This window comes from Schistocerca gregaria, chromosome 1 (assembly GCF_023897955.1).
Source record: "Schistocerca gregaria isolate iqSchGreg1 chromosome 1, iqSchGreg1.2, whole genome shotgun sequence".
Classification (NCBI taxonomy): domain Eukaryota; kingdom Metazoa; phylum Arthropoda; class Insecta; order Orthoptera; family Acrididae; genus Schistocerca; species Schistocerca gregaria.
In genome coordinates, this window is record NC_064920.1 from 301342284 (window position 1) to 301359480 (window position 17197).

At 38.0% G+C, this 17197-nt stretch overlaps 1 protein-coding gene across 2 annotated transcripts in view; it reads right to left on the reverse strand.

Annotated features, from left to right (window-relative positions):
* Positions 1 to 17197, reverse strand: part of LOC126342120 (ATP-binding cassette sub-family C member 10) — a 371444-nt gene that overhangs the window by 114060 nt on the left and 240187 nt on the right. For both annotated transcript variants that reach the window (XM_050001827.1, XM_050001828.1), the window contains one exon: positions 12695 to 12905. In XM_050001827.1, coding sequence (XP_049857784.1) covers positions 12695 to 12905 — 211 coding nt within the window. The remainder of the gene's footprint in view (positions 1 to 12694; positions 12906 to 17197) is intronic.

Here is a 17197-nt window from a genome sequence, read left to right on the forward strand (position 1 = left end):
GGGGCTTTGTTCAGTTTATCAATTTCAGCTGTTTCTTAGTGCTACTGAGACTAATATCTATTTCATTCATCTTTTCAGTGGTGCAAAAATTAAGTTGGAGGCAATACTCCTGGGTTTTCTTTTGTAAAGGAAATTTGAAAACAGAGCTAAGCATTTCTGCTTTACTTCGCTACTCTCAAATTCAGTTCCAGCTCATCTATGAGTGACTGGATACTAACTTTGATGCCACTAATAGCCTTTACATACAACCAGAATATCTTTGGGTTTAGTGAAAGATCATTTGAAAACATTCTGCTGCGATAGTCCCTGAAAGCTTCACGCATTGCTCTCTGACTGCCAAACATGTTTCATTCAGCGTATCTCTATCTACAGCTTATGCTTTGTTTAATACCTTTTACTTATAGCATTGTTGTTGTGAGTTGTACAGTTTATCCTACACTCATTCTTGTTAGTAACTGTAAATACCATCACAAAGTGTATTGCCATATAATTGTAAAGATCCCTACCTGCCTGAAGATGCTTCTGCAAGATATTCAGTCATTAACTTTATACAAAATTCTTACAGCATGCTTCTGTAGAATGAATACTTTTTTCGATGTTAGCTGCATTGCCACAAAAGGTTATAACATAGTATGTTAATGAGTGCAAGTACACAATTTATGCTAGCAATCCCGCACACATATCAATGAGAGAGATTTCGAAGTGAAAAGCATGATGAATTAGACTTTTCTGGTTGACTTATCCATGTGCTGCTACCACCTCAGTTTATACCCATCTAGATGCCTATGAACTTCACATATGGAGCCTCATCCAATGTATCCATCTGACTGCTACTTCAGGTACCTGTAAGTCATTCTGATTTGCTTGAACTTGCTCAACTTAGGTATTTGTAAGGTTAAAGGTTCTATTGTTCGCTGCAAGTCAGCTGTAAGCCAGTGCCACTAATCTCCAGGCTATCTCTGAGGTGGGTGGGCTTTGGCTCTTTTACGAGGGCTACTCAGAAAGTAGAGAATTTTTCCATCTGATGCCACTAGGTGCACGCCGATTGCATATATTTGGTTTGTGCATGCTCGTCAGCTCAGTCAGCATCCATCCGTGACAATGGGAACATCGCTGTGCAACTGGTTTTTTTATATTCAAATTTTAAATGTGCGCAGCAATTGAAAATCCTGCCAGTTGTGAGGCATGAGCTGTGATATGGCTTTTGTTGGCAAAAAACCTAAAACCTATAGAAATTTACCATGAACTGTGCAAAGTGTACAGAAACAACATAATGAGTGAATGTTCCATCCACACATGGTGCATTCAGTTTAAAAATGGCCAACCGAACATTCATGATGAAGAGAAGAGTGGACGCCTGAGCATTGTGACTAACGATCTTGTCGCTAAAGATGATGAAACGATTCGTGAAAACCGTCACTTCACAATAACACAGCTTTGCTTTCTTTTCCACAAATTTCAAGGACTTTGTTGTTTGAAACCTTCACTCAAAAGCTGGGTGCCCAAAATGCTTACAGACCACCATAAAGAACAGTGAATGGGGGCAATATTGACATTTCTGGAGGTCTACCACAAACATAGTGATTCATTACTGGATCAAGCCATAACCAGTGACGAGACTTCGGTGAAACACATTAATTCTGAGACAAAATTAGTCCAGGAAGTGGGGGCACACAAGGTCCCCCCCAAAAACCAAGAAAATGTTTGCAAACCTTGTCAGCAAGGAATTTGATGGTGCCAGTGTTTTGGGATAGGCGAGGTGTGCTTCTTATGGATTTTTTTGAACGTGGAGCAACCATAAATTCTGCCCGATACTGTCAAACTTTGCACAGCCTTAGAAAGCAGTTCAAAACAAACACCAAGGAAAGCTGACATCCAAAATTTTGTTTTTGTACAACAACGCCCAACCTCACATGGCAAACAACACTAAAGAACTCCTTCATTCAGTCAAATGGGAAATTTTCCCTCATCCACCCTACAGCCACGATCTTGCACCAAGCAACTTCAACTTGTTTCCCAAGATGAAGAACTGGTTTGCGACACAGTGCTTTGATGATGACATGGAACTCCAGGCTGAAGTCTCAGGCAGCAGAATTTTATGATGAAGGCCTTTCAAAGCTTGTACACTGTTATGATAAGTGTCTCAATGTGTTTGGTGACTATGTGGAAAAGTAGTATGTCAGTCGCTCTTTCAGATGTCTATAATAAAATGTATCTCTTGTACTCAGTTTTTTTTATTTATTTTTTATTTTTTTAATGCCAAAATGATCCCTACTTTCTGAATAGCCCTCATATTAGTATGCTAGCAACATTAGAAAAATCAAAGTTTTTGGAGATCTGTCTATTGTCCCCAGTAAATCATTACTGAGGTCAATAATAGGAGTGGACAAAGTATGATACCATAATAAATGTTTTCTAATTCTGAATTTAGTTTGACTCCACACGAATAATTTTGTGATGTTAAGGTCTGTTTTTAGCTCTATGATACAATCCACATCAATGCAGAGGCAATGCCTTGAATGACATACCATTTTAGTTTCAGAAGTATACTTTTATGGGCTACAAATTTAGATCTTTAGAAGAGTAAAGAAAATGCCAACACAGTAATTTTTCTTGTTTCTACCAGAACTGGGTATGTGACATCATATATTGCTGTCTCAGCAGAGAAGTCTTTATGAAAGACAAACTGAGTTACTGTTAAAATGTTATTCTCAGGGAAGTGGTTCAGTATTCCATTGTGGGTTAACTTCTAAAGAAATTTTGAAAACACAGGAATGATGGGAAATGGGTCTACTACAACTAAACATCATTTGCTAAGCTCCAATTTTATAAAGGGGTGTTACTTCTGCATACTTCAATCTTTCAGGAAATACAAATCAACTGGTTACAAAAGTAAATCAAAGGTGGTACTACCAAGCCAGCACAAGATTTTAGTACTTTCGTTGAAATACCACCACAGGCAGAAAAGTTAATGCTTGTCAATGATTTTCTAATAGATAACTTGAGAAAACTAATACCTGGTTTTCAATATAATCCAATCATACGATGGATCTAAGTAATCTAATGCATCTGCCTTCCATTAACCACATTTTTCTTTTTCAGCTACTTTCAGCAAGAATTCACTGGATTTAGGAGCCAAAGATTTTAGTTTAATGCCATGTGTCACCTGCTCCCCCTCCCACAGCTTTCTTCTTCTTCTTTTTCTTCTTCTTTCGAATAACCCATTTGGAGGGTACAATGAATCAACTTTGGATACTCTTCATTGTAATTAGATTTCCTTAGTTTGCAAATTTCTTTCATCCTTTTAGAGTGTTATTCTCTTTCTTCTTGAGTCCACTTTTGTCCAGTTGTTTTCTTTCTCTTCTGAAATTATGCCTTTTGAACAGCCTTTCTGAAAAGTGTTCTGTTTTCTGTTGTGTCTACTGTAATTCCAGTGTTTTCCATGTCCTTTTCAGTCTCTATAAACCATGCGGACTTGGATTTGTAGCTGCTGAGTAATATAAATATTCGCTTGGTTAATCTGTTGTCATCCATTATGAATATATGTCCAAAAACTAGTATTCTCTTCCTCATTACATCATTTTTCAGTTTTGAAGTATAGCTCTCTGTTTGGTCTTAGCCTGTATTCAGAATTATCATTTCTTTTAGCTCCCAGTATTTTCCTTAAAATTCTTCTTTTGTCCTTCTCTAGTTTCGCAAGGTCTCCATTTCTTGTTAGTTTAAGTGCTTCTGCCGTATACAGTGCTTCAGGTCTGGCCACTGTTTGGTAATGTCTTAATTTTGTGTACCAGGACAAGGATTTTTTATCATAACATTTTTGGTCTTATTAAACACTCTTTCCATTTTGTGCACTCGAGTTTCTATAGCTGTCTTTTCTTATGCATTGCATGTAATCCACTTTCCTATGTATTTAAAGGAATCTGATTTGTGTATTGTATTGTTGTCAACTGCAATATTTTTAAGGGCCCACAGATGTTTGTCATGAACTTCGTTTTTTCAAAGGATATTTGTAGTCCTAATTTGGATGCTTGTTTTTGCAGTTATCTTATTTGTTCTAGGGAATTATCTAGCGAATCTGTAATCAATGCCAAGTCCCCTGCAAAGGCTAAACAGTTGACAGTGATCTTGTTTGGACTTCTTCCTAGTTGAATCCCTTTAGCATTGATGGTCTTCCTCCATTATTGAACTACCTTCTCTAACACACAATTGAAAACCAAAGGTGACAAACCATCTCCCTGTCAAACACCTGCCTTTATTTCAAGTGATTTTGAAAGCTCTAACCTAAAATTTACTTTCAATTTTGTATTTGTCAAAGTTGCTTTAATTATTTCAGTTGTTTTAGTATCAAGTCCCAATTCTTTTAAAATATCAAGCAGTGTATTTCTCTTATAGGTCACTGGTAAGAGGGAGATTTCCCTACAATTGTTAGGATCTGTTTTCTTACCTTTTTTATGTAGTGCATGTTATAGTGTAGATGTCCATTCTGGTGGTAAGCTGTGTGTTGTCCACATTTTTTGGAGGGTTTCTTACAGACATTGTATCATGTCACTAGTACACTTCCATAGTTCAGCAACTATATTATCCTCCACAGGTGCTTTATATTTTTAAGGTCTGCTATGATTGCTTTTATTTCTTCTATGATTGGCAGCTTTGAGTCCGGTGGCATTGGGTTTACAATATTGAAATTAAATTTTTCTTTCCGTTGATCACAGTTATGTAGTTCTTCAAAGTATTCAGCAAGTATTCTACAGTTCCCTTTGCTATTATATGCAGTTTTCAGCATTTTTGGGTCTGTGAAAAACAGACTAGGTGGAGTGCTATCTTATCAACATAAACACAAACCTTGCAGAGGTGGGGAGGTGTGTGTACCTCAGTGATACAGACAGCAGTATTGCAGGTGCAACGCAATGCTTCCTGAAGAGAGGCAGCAGCCTTCTCAGTAGCTGCCGAGGCAATAGTCTAGATGATTACCTGGTCTGGCTTGTAACATTGGCCAACATAGCCTTGCTATACTGATACAGTCAATGCATCAAAGCTATGAGAAACTACAGCCTCTATTATTTCCTGTGGGCATGAATCTCTACTATATGACTTAATGATGATGGCATCATCTTGGGTAAAAAAATTCCAGTTGTAAAATTGTCCCCCGTTCATATCTCAGGGCAAGGAATACTCCGGTGGACGTGATAATCAGGAAAAAGATAACGGGCAGTCTACTGGTCAGAGTGTGGAATGTTAGGTAGGTTAGAGAATTTAAAACTGTAAATGGTTAAGTTGAAACTAGACACAGCAGGAGTTACATAAGTGTGGTGGCAGGAAGAAAAAGAATTCTGGTTAGGTGAGTACAGGGTTATCAACACAGAATCAAACATGGGTAACACAGGAATACGCTTAATAATGAATATGAAAATAGGAATGTGGCTAAGCTACTGTGAACAGTGTAGTGAAAGCATCACCATAGTCACAAAATCAACACCTACCATAGTAGTACAAGTTTTAGACCAACTGGCTCTGCAGATGATGAAGAGATTGAATGAATGTATGATCAGATAAATGAAATTATTCATATAGTTAAAATCAAACAATAAGAAGTCAAGGTTGGAATATCAACAATGTTTATGTCCTGAGTGGCTGGAGATAGTGCTCATACATGCATGAAATATGCTTGATTGCGTGAATGTACGCATGTTTTCTTTTCTGAATAAGACATTGGCCAGAAGATAACTGTGTAACAGTCTTTTCATTGTGTCTGCCTGTAACTCAATGTTCCATCTTTACAATGAGTAACAATCTTTTCTTTCTACAATATTGTTCACATAATTAAGGGAGACACAAATTTAATTGGTATGGGTGAACAGAATTCAGCAGTAGGGAGAAGAGAGAAAAACTTAGGAAAATATTGACTGGGGGAAAGCAATAAAAGATGAAGATGCCTAGTAGAATTTTGCACAGAGCAAAATTTAGTCATTGCTTCCATTTGGTTTAAGAATCATGGAAGAACGGCTTATACAAAAGACCTGGGTAAACTTTAAGGTTTCAGATTGATTATATAATGGAAAGGCAGAGATTTCAAAACCAAGTTTTAAACTATATTAAAAACAAAGATTCCAAGACTTACCAAGCGGGAAAGCGCCGGCAGACAGGCACATGAACAAAACACAAAAAAACACACACACAGAATTACGAGCTTTCGCAACTGGCAGTTGCTTCGTCAGGAAAGAGGGAAGGAGAGGGAAAAATGAAAGGATGTGGGTTTTAAGGGAGTGGGGATTGGAATGACTCCTTACCCTCTCCCTTAAAACCCACATCCTTTCATTTTTCCCTCTCCTTCCCTCTTTCCTGACGAAGCAACTGCCAGTTGCGAAAGCTCGTAATTCTGTGTGTGTGTTTGTGTGTTTTGTTCATGTGCCTGTCTGCCGGCGCTTTCCCGCTTGGTAAGTCTTGGAATCTTTGTTTTTAATATATTTTTCCCATGTGGAAGTTTCTTTCTGTTTTATTTACCAAGTTTTAAACTGTATGACATATCCAGGGTTAGATGTGGACTCTGACCATAATTTATTGGTTATAAGCTGCACATTGAAAGTGAAGAAATTGTGAAAAGAGAGGAAATTAAGGAGAAGAGAGCTGCATAAACTGAAGGAACCAAAGGTTGTTGAGAGTTTCAGTGGGAGGGTCAGAAAATGTTGGACTGAAACCGGGGAGAGGAATAGAATAGAGGGTGGGAAGATGATTGCGTACCTTTGAGATATGAAACAGGGAAGGTAGCAGACGATCACACTGGTAATAACGCAAGGCCCAGTAGAAATTCCTGGCTAACACAGAAGACACTGAATTCATTGATGAAAAATGCAGCAAACAAGGCAGGTGAAAAGGAATACAGATCGTCAGATTGACAGAAAGTGCAATATGACTAAGCAAGAATGGCTCTGCTGTAGAAACATGCATAGCTAGGGGAAAAATAGTTGCCACCACCTACAGGAAAATAACAGTTATCTTTGGTGAAAAGAATAGGATGTGTATGACTATCAAGATCTAACATGGCAAGCCAGAACCAAACAAAGAAGAGAAAGCTGGAAGGTAGAATGAATATGTAAAAGATCTACAGAATGGAAACAAATTTGAGGATAATTTTATAGAAAGAGAGGAAATGAATGAAGATGAAACTCCCACAGACTTCAAGAAGAATCTAAGAAGACCAATTCCAAAAAAGGCAGGTGCTGAACAATGTGAATACCACCAAACCATCAGTTTGATGATTCTAGGTTGCAAGATATTGGCATGAATTATTTGGAGAGAAGAAAGCAAAAGCTCTTAGAAGCCAACCTCAGGAAAGGTTAGTTTGGGTTCCCAAGAAATCCAGGAACATGTGAAGCAATACTGACTGATGACTTATGCAAGACGATAGGCTGAAAAAGGCAAACATATGTTTTCCGCATTTGTAGATTTAGGGGAAACTTTTGACAGTGCTGACTGGGCTACATTCTTTGAAATTTTGAAGATATCAGGGATAAGATACAGGAAGTGAAATGTTATTTATAATCTGCAGTTATATGAGTCAAAAGGGTATGAAAGGGAGTGAGACAGGGTTGTAGCCTGTCCCCAGTGTTACTCTATATGTATGTTAAGCAAGAGGTAAATGAAACCAAGGAGGAATTTGGATAGGGAACTAAAATTCAGAGAGAAGAAGTATGAACTTTAAAGTTTGTCAATGACACTGTAATTCTGAGGGAGACAATTTGGAAGAACAGCTGAACAGAATGAATAGTGTCACGAAAAGAGATTATAAAATGAATGTCAACAAAAGTAAAATAAGGGTAATGCAACATGGCTGAAGTAAATCGTGTAATGCTACATAAAAGAGAGCAAGAAATGAGAGACTAAAAGTACTAAATGAGTTTTGTTATTTGAGCAGGAAAATAAGAGATTATGGCCGATATAAAGAGGATATTAAATGCAGAGTGACAATAGCAAGGAAGCATTTTAAAAAAGAATTTGTTAACATCTAATACCAGTTTAAGCATTGGCAAGTCTTTTCTGAATGTATTTATCTGGAGTGTAACTCTGTGTGGAAGGGAAATGTGGATAACACGCAATTCAGAGAATAAGAGAATAATAAAGTAATATATGAGTTTTGTTATTTGGGATTCAAAATAGCTTATGATGGCCAATGTGGAGATGATATAAAATGCAGACTGGTAACAGCAAGAAAGCATTTATGAAAAAGAATTTGTTAACATCTAATATCAACCTAAGTGTTAGGATGTCTTTTCTGAAAATATTTAAGTGGAGTGTAGTCTTGTATGGAAATGAAACATGGACAATAAGCAATTCAGATAAGAAGAGAATAGAAGCTTTTGAAATGTGGTACAACAAAAAATGCTGAAGGTTATATGGGTAGATCATGTTACTAATGAGGAGATACTGAATTTGACTAGGGAAAAAAGCAATTTATGACAAAATGTGACAGAAAAAAGGTGTTGGGTGATAGAAAACATCCTTATGTGACATGGAATTGTCAGTTTGGTAATGGAAGGAAGTGTAAGAGGTAAATATTGTAGAGGGAGACCAAGGCTTGAACACAGTAAGCAGTTTCAAACGGATGCATGTTGCAGCAAATTCTGAAGAGATTTTGAGGCTTGCACAGGACTGACCATTTAAATCATTTAACAAACAGAGCTGCTTCAAACCATTCTTTGGGCTGAAGATCATAATGAAGACAGCAGTAATGATGCCGACAACAACAACAACAACAACAACAACAACAACAACAGCAACAACAACAACAACAACGAACTTGCCTCAGTGCCACATTCATCAGAGAGGGGATTATCATTTGCCTTGCTGAATTTATCCATGCCTAATTATGCTACAAATAACCTTTGCTTTGACCTTGGAATTTTTTGTGGAAAATAGATGGTTATTTTCTTTTCGGTGACACAGTGAACAATTTTTGAATAGTGCCCATAATGCCCCTTTAATTCTTTATTAGAGCTAGCCCTCTACATCAAATACATAAAGCTTTCTCTTCAGAGCACAAGATAGTTTTATCCTAGATGTTAGCCACCATTTCTCTTGGCTTCTACTATAAATTTTCCTGACACATTGTAAAGGAAAACTGGATTCATAGTGTTGTAAGAATATTTTTTAGGAAAGATTTAATTCTCATCTACTCTGTGTCCTCAGCAAATTCCTTTACATCATTCATCCTGTAGATTCTCTCTGAATAGCGTAACTTTTTCACCATTTATGGTTGTGTGGAATATCATGTTTCTCTTATGGATGCTTTCTACTGTCACTTCACCACCACTGTCAAATAATCATTTGTTACAAAGGTCAGGTCTACTTCAGAAAGACAGTTGGACTTAGAAATAATCATCCTTTGCTGTTGTACCATGTTGTTCTACTCTTGTTGCGGATGTTCAACACAAAACAAAACATCAACAAATACAGAGGGGCACTGGAGATGCTGAACCATTTATACTTACATTTATTTGAATATTATGACACATAACATTATGAACTTCATAAATCTAGAATAACAAACTCATGGAGAATTGACGTAAATGGAGTCTGTGTTCAATTCTGTGTTATTTCTGTTCAAGACACTCAAATTTCGCACTACTTGCAAGCACAGATCTTCATCAATTGTTTGTCCCCCTTTTCTTAATGTGGGTTCTGAGTTCCACTAGATCTAGAGGATGGTAACAGAAGATTCCTTTTAGATATCCTCACAGAAAGTAATTTCAGGGATTGGTGTCAGGGCTGTGAATTGACGAAATCTCACTCTTTCACCAAATGTTTCATGTGGGAAGTTAAGAACAACACTGGCTATATGTGAGTAGGCTCCATCCTGCATAAACCATTGTGTGTGTGTTGGCCACAGAGTGGCATAAAGTGCAGGAAGGAACTTGTTTCGCAGATCAAACAGACTCTTCTTGACAGTAATTGTCCATTTCATGAAGGTCACTGGACTTTCACTAGCCCAAAACCTCACATTTTCTTTACTGACCATGCAACTGACATGGATGTACAACTCATCAAAGAAACAGATGTCGAGCAGGGATCCTTCACTTCCCTCTGCATTACCCAAGCAGAAAAATTATAACTGTCTTCTCCTTTCTGCTGCTAAAGAAGAGTATGGAGCACTAGAATTTTATATAGGAATTAAGGCCTGAATGAAGAATATGCTGAATAGAGTGATGTGATATTCCAAGTTCAGCTGCAGCTCTCCTTGTTGATTTACTGTGCCTATGTTGCAGTGCAATTCTCATGGCTTCCTTATTTTCAGGTGATTGAATATGAGACAGATGAGCCTGCTTTGGATCCAACATTCCATTGTTTTTAAACTGTCAATGTGTTTCTAGCAGGACCCCTCCTTGTGTTGAAATGTTGATGGAAATGCCTCTGTATAATAACCATACTCTACTTCTGCATTTAAAAGCACTTACTTGGCTCTCCGTTGAGCAGTCAGCAATACCATATCTGCCATCATAATCAACTGATTTGAGCTAAGCCCTGGTAGGTTCTCCAGGAACTAATGAATTTACTACTGGGGTGTACAAACATCTAGCTTTAATAGAATGAACATGAAATAAATATCAAATGGTTTTTCTTTTATAGATGTTCAATACATGCCCCTTGAGATGCACAGCATATGTGAATGTGGCATTCAAATTGTCCCCTCACTGCAGTGAGCATGTCTTTAGTTACAGCTTCCACAGCTGCTGCTATGCAATGTCTTAATTCATTCACTGTTGTTGTGTTGGTAATGGTGGCACATAAACAGAGTCTTTTATAAAGCACCACAAGAAATAATCACATGAAGTTAGGTCTGGTGACCTTGGAGGCCAGTAATGTAAGACTGAATCATTTGGTCCAATGAGATGCATCCATTGTTCAGCAATCCTTTGTTTAAAAGTTCCTGCACTCGCAAATGCCAGTGTGGCAGTGCCCCAACCAGTTGGTAAATTACATCATTCAAATCAGTCTCCTACAGTGGAAAAGGAAGATCTCAAGCATATGGAGATATGTGCTTCCTGTAACAGTGTTCTTGGTAAAGAAAAGTGGACCATACACCTTTTCCCGTAAACCGCACAAAACATGCTAAACTTCGGAGAGTCCCTCTCATGTTGAACAACTTCATGTGGCTCTTCCATACCCCACATTCTCACATTATGACAGTTTACCTTTCCATTTAAATGGAACACTAAGCATGGAAGAAAACTGTCATCCTCCATCTTGCCAAGAACGAAATATCAGAGCTCGCCATACTGTTGTCTGTCACCTCCATGAAAAGCTTGCAGCAGCTGAATTATGTACGGTTTCATGTGTAACCATCAACACAACACATGTCAGATGGACATCAGGGCCATGTTGAGCTGTCAAGCTAAATGGCGAATGGATTTCTGCAGACTCCTTGTGAAACTATGGCCAATGTGTTTGACACGTGTGTCAGACACTCAGGGACGGCCTGGCAATTTGCCTTTACACAAACAACCTGTTACTGAGAATTGTTCATATCATCATCTAAAGCTCTGTGCTGTAGGAGGACCCACACCATACCTAGAACAAAAGTCACACTGAACAGTTATTACTGACCTGCACTGCGCAAAATGTAGAACATAAAATGCTTTCTGTTGTCTCGACCGCATTTTTACTAGAACTGAAGTGGGCGCACATGGCCACTACCTAGTGGGAACCATGTAAAACTCAAAGAGTTTGCTCTTTCTAACAGTATGTTGTTCATGCACATATCTCAAACAACATAATAGTTAGATTTTTCTAAATCATGTGATTCTTTTTGATACACCCTGTATTATACCTACAGTAGTGTGATACTAGCTTGTATCATCTAGGTGCTTCTCCTCAATTACTTGGACTTCAAAATGATATTCTGTTATGCACAGCAAGTCTGTAGAAATAGCTTCACGTTTTTCTATTTCATGTAGTGAAATGAAAAGTTCATCTTTCTTATTTAAGAAGTCTGAAGGTTTATGAATGTCCTCCCTTGTACCACTCAAGATGCCCCTTCCCACACCTCCAGTGATTGATGTAACTGTGCCTACAGTTATGTGGCAACTGTAATTTATCCTGAAAATCCTGGTGAAAATATTGATAATCACAGGGATTGGACAGACAGTGCTCTGGTTACACTGAACACTTCTGGAAATTAGTTTTGCAAGTAACAGTATATCAGAAATGAAACATTAACGTAAACCATGACAGGTGTGGTGCAACCATGTTAAGGGTGATGCATCAGTCAAATGTACGTGTGATCTCCCCCCCTGTTTAGTGACTCCTGAAGCCCTGTATTTACATGTTAGATACACTCCTCTATCTTAGGCTTGTCATATTGTTAAAAGAGAGACACAGTCTCCACAATGGTGTGAGAAGCATTCACAGTGATGTGGTATGTGTCATCCTCAAATATGTAGTTGAGGCTATGGTATATTGATGTAAGATACACATGGCTTACAGTGTGCATTGCTTTTAGGATCCGATGTATTAAAGTGCATGTAAATTTGCAAAAGACTGAACTATCACAAAATTTGGAATAAGTTGGGTCTTAATGGCCCCACAAACAACTGTAGTTAAGCAACACTAAGTCAGAAGGTCACTAAACCTCAAGATCGAAAGGTAAAAGAAGATGAAATTTTTAAAATAGTAGCATAAAATACTAATAATTATGCAGTACCTGGAAATTCCTCCAAGAGCTCTCACAGTTGTGCGACCAGCCAGAGACTCGGAAAAATGGCTGTAGACAGGTGAAAGAGTTATACTTGAAAGGCGCTTCAGTTCTCGTGCTGATAGACGGTATGTGGCTTGCAAGCGATAGTAGATGGGCACCAGTGGGACCACAACCAGTACAAGCCAAGGTAATCCATACAATGTGACAGCTAATGTCCCTGTTTGTAAAATACACATTAAAATACACACTTCGGGGGAAAATAAAAGTGTAATGTAAAAACTGTAAAATTTAAGTAGGCAATTAATTACAGACTTCTTAATAAAGCATATTACAGAGCAACACTCTACCAGGACATAAAGAATAATTGATCTGGAAGGAAAAGCTTGTGACAACTCGATATCTTTATCACCAGTAGTGACCACATTGTTTCCACAGAGAGATAAAAGCCTCTTACAGAATGTCCATATATTAGGATTTTCAGATTACACATCCCATTTCATTCTGCTAATTTATACTTACTGCCTGTAAGATGGTGTTCTAGATACCTTTGTGCCTTCACAGATCAAATAGAGAATGTTATTATACCATCTTCTATTTGATAAAATTGTCTATGGTATCTCTGATCTGTTATTTCTCTTATCGTATGCCCTTTCTGTCTGTTTTTATTTTTAATTATCATTGGCTTTTTTTTTTCACTGACCATAAGCAATCACACTCTATTTTTGGATGGTTTCTCTTGTAATCTTATCGGATGTATCAAAGGGTCAAACAATATAATTATGGATTACGAGGAATGGTACAGGAGTATACATCTGCTGGTAATGAGTCATGTTGCAAAAGATCTGCAGCAGCTTTAAGAACTGAAGATCTGCAGCAGATTTAAGAGCTGCCACAGATGCCGGGGTCTCACTTGTCACAGCCAGCCAATGTCCACACCATGTTCTCTGATGTACCTATTGACAACAACTCTTACATGATTTTCTCTCTGACTGTGATTTGGAATTTGTTGTTACCTACCATCAATGTTTGGTTAATACATGGACTTGGCTGTCCTCCTAATATGGTACCATCTTCACTCACCATACAACTGACGGTTGTGTTTTCAGTGAATAAACCAATGACATCTGGATGTACTGAGAACATGGATCATATCTGAGAGCTTCCCAGTTAAATCTACAAACAGTTCTCCTACACTAACACGTGAGTTATTCAACAAACTTTCAGATTAGTGTATTAGTCAAGAGGTAACCACCTCCAGAAGTTTTTCATATTGTGTATTCCCAGAAGAGTCAAGAACTACCACTTTCTGTGATTTATTTGTAAATAATTTGTGCTTAGTAAAATCTATATTATTGAAGTAGCAGACATATAATAGTTTGCTCTTTTGAATTTTATGTCTCGCTGGGAGGCTTAGAAATGGTAGAATGCAAGAACTGTAAACATTTAATTTGGAGATTCACCTGGAAGATATTTTTTCAATTCAACCTTCAATTCCTGAAAAAGACTCATAGGCATTTTTGTGCTGCTGTTAATTTTAGTCTACATCTGTCCTCTCCTCTGAGTGGCTCTAAACATCAAAAAATTGTCAAATTATTCAATAATATGAGCACTGATCTTTGCTGTTCCTTTTGGCATAATAATACATCAATTTGGCCAAACTGTAATAACATTTTCAGACTATCTCTCACTCAGGCTTTATTATGTTCATGTGCTCTTTGTTTGTTTAATCTCTCTGTGTTCTAAGTAAACAAATCAATATAAATTCTCTGTTTCTTAAGTGGTGCTAACACAGACACTGTTGTAACAGAATCAGATCCCCCCCCCCTCAGGCTCTATATCGCAGATGAATTGGTAACTGATCACTGAATCTGGATTTGCACTGAGTACTTTCATGTTTAGTACTTTATTGTGTAGTTTAATTCTACATTTCTTTGCTAAAGAATGTGAAACCCCTTAAGACCAACTACACAAGGTGAATGTTAATAAAATCACAAACTTTAGAGACAGATTCCTGTCTGGAAATGGAGGAAACAAGGTCCCATGAACATATGTCTGGAAATGCATCTTTGCCACGGCAGATGGCGCTGACGAATAAAAGTTCCTCTGACCACATGCTGCATGTTTCTTCTGTGCTGCAGGTTGTGTGATTGATGCAGCATACTGCAAGCAGCTGAATGGTATTCATGTCAGGAACAAACAGAGATGGCGGTTTTGTATGGCCAAGCAGATGGAAATAGTCAAGGCAGCACTGCTATACCAAAACAAGTACCCTCAAAGACACCAATCACATCACAGAACATTTCTAGGCCTTTTTGAGCATTTGTGTGATCACGGGTCCTTTCAGATAGATAAGCATGCAGGGAGGTGGCAGACTGTGCATACACCAGATTTTAAGGAGCGAATTCTACATGATATTGAGACAAACCGTAGCACAAGTTAGAGGCAAGTGGCCTGCCAGCACAATGTAAGCCACAGTATGATTAACTGTGTCCTGCACGACAACCGCTACCATCCCTATCACCTGCAGTGAGTGCAAGGATTTTCAGGAGTGGATTTCTATCTACAGGAAGGATTTCTGGTGTTTTCTGCACCAGACCATTGCAATTATGGGATTTCTGTCCTCTTTACTGACAAAGCAACCTTTACCAGAATTGGCATTATCAATCTGTCTAATCGTCATCTGTGTGCTAGACACAGCATGTGGTCAGAGGAACTTTCATTTGTCAATGCCATCTACCATGGCAAAGACACATTTCTGGACACCTGTTCACAGGACCTTTTTCCTTCATTTCCAGTCAGGAATCCATCCCTGCAGTTTGTCAGTTTTATTGATGTTCACCCTGTATATTTCACAGTTTCTTTATTGTTTGATACACTTCATTACTTCATTTCTACATTCATTTGGTCTTTTTTAAATTTATCTTTTGTTTAAATATTTTTTAAAGAACATGAGATTGTTTGGATTTATGCTAGATCTGAGTGTTGTAAATGCCTGGCTGGTATTTTGAAGAGAATCTCTGGACAAGAAGACCTCACTGAAGTCATTCAGGGCAGACATTGCCAATGGTTTGATGTTTTCAGGGAAAAGGAAAGTAGGAAGGACCTAATAGACATAACACCACCACAAAAGAAGAGGAGGAAGCCAACAGCTCTGACTGTTACACAAGATGTTCGATTTGATAATATGGAGCATTGGCCTGTATAAGGTCCCAAAGGTCGTTGTCGTTATTGTCCATCTGGATTTTCTACAGTCATGTGTTCAAAATGCAATTTAGTATTGTGCTTCATTCCAAAGAGGAACTGTTTCCAAAAATTCCATTGCAAGAAGAACTAGAAGGTAAAATGAAACAGTTCTATTACACAGCAGGAATGCATAAATCTACATCTAAATCTCCACCTACATCCATACTCCGCAAGCCACCTGACGGTGTGTGGCGGAGGGTACCCTGAGTACCTCTATCAGTTTTCCCTTCTATTCCAGTCTCGTATTTTTCGTGGAAAGAAGGATTGTCGGTATGCTTCTGTGAGGGCTCTAATCTCTCTGATTTTATCCTCATGGTCTCTTCATGAGATATACGTAGAAGGGAGCAATTTACTGCTTGACTCTTCGGTGAAGGTATGTTCTCGAAACTTTAACAAAAGCCCATACCGAGCTACTGAGTCTCTCTCCTGCAGAGTCTTCCACTGGAGTTTATCTATCATCTCCGTAACGCTTTCACGATTACTAAATGATCCTGTAATGAAGCGCGCTGCTCTCCGTTGGATCTTCTCTATCTCTCCTATCAACCCTATCTGGTACGGGTCCCACACTGCTGAGCAGTATTCAAGCAGTGGGCGAACAAGCGTACTGTAACCTACTTCCTTTGTTTTCGGATTGCATTTCCTTAGGATTCTTGCAATGAATCTCAGTCTGGCATCTGCTTTACCGACGACCAATTTTATATGATCATTTTAAATCACTCCTAATGCGTACTCCCCGATAATTTATGGAACTAACTGCTTCCAGTTGCTGACCTGCTATTTTATAGCTAAATTATCCTGTAACGAAGTGCGTTTCCCTCCGTTGGATCTTCTCTCTCTCTCCTATAAACCCTTTCTGGTACAGATCCCCCACTGCTAAGCAGTATTCAAGCATTCATCTTTCTACGTATTCACAGCACATTACACTTGTCTACATTGAGATTCAATTGCCATTCCCTGCACCATGTGTCAATTCGCTGCAGATCCTCCTGCATTTCAGTACAATTTTCAATTGTTACAACCTTTCAATACACCACTCTCAATAAATGTGTTTATAAATTAAATTATTCATGTACCGGAAACCTTTTGCTTGAGGTTATTGGCAAACACTTTTTTTCTATAATATGTATAAATGTGGTCTACTGCTGGCAATGTTGCTTGTAAGCAACATTTCATAATTTTCATAATTTTTGTCAAAAATTTCTAAAACTGACTGAATTGTATTTCTTTAAGCATAATAAATAAATATAAGCACTGAAAAAAATTTTT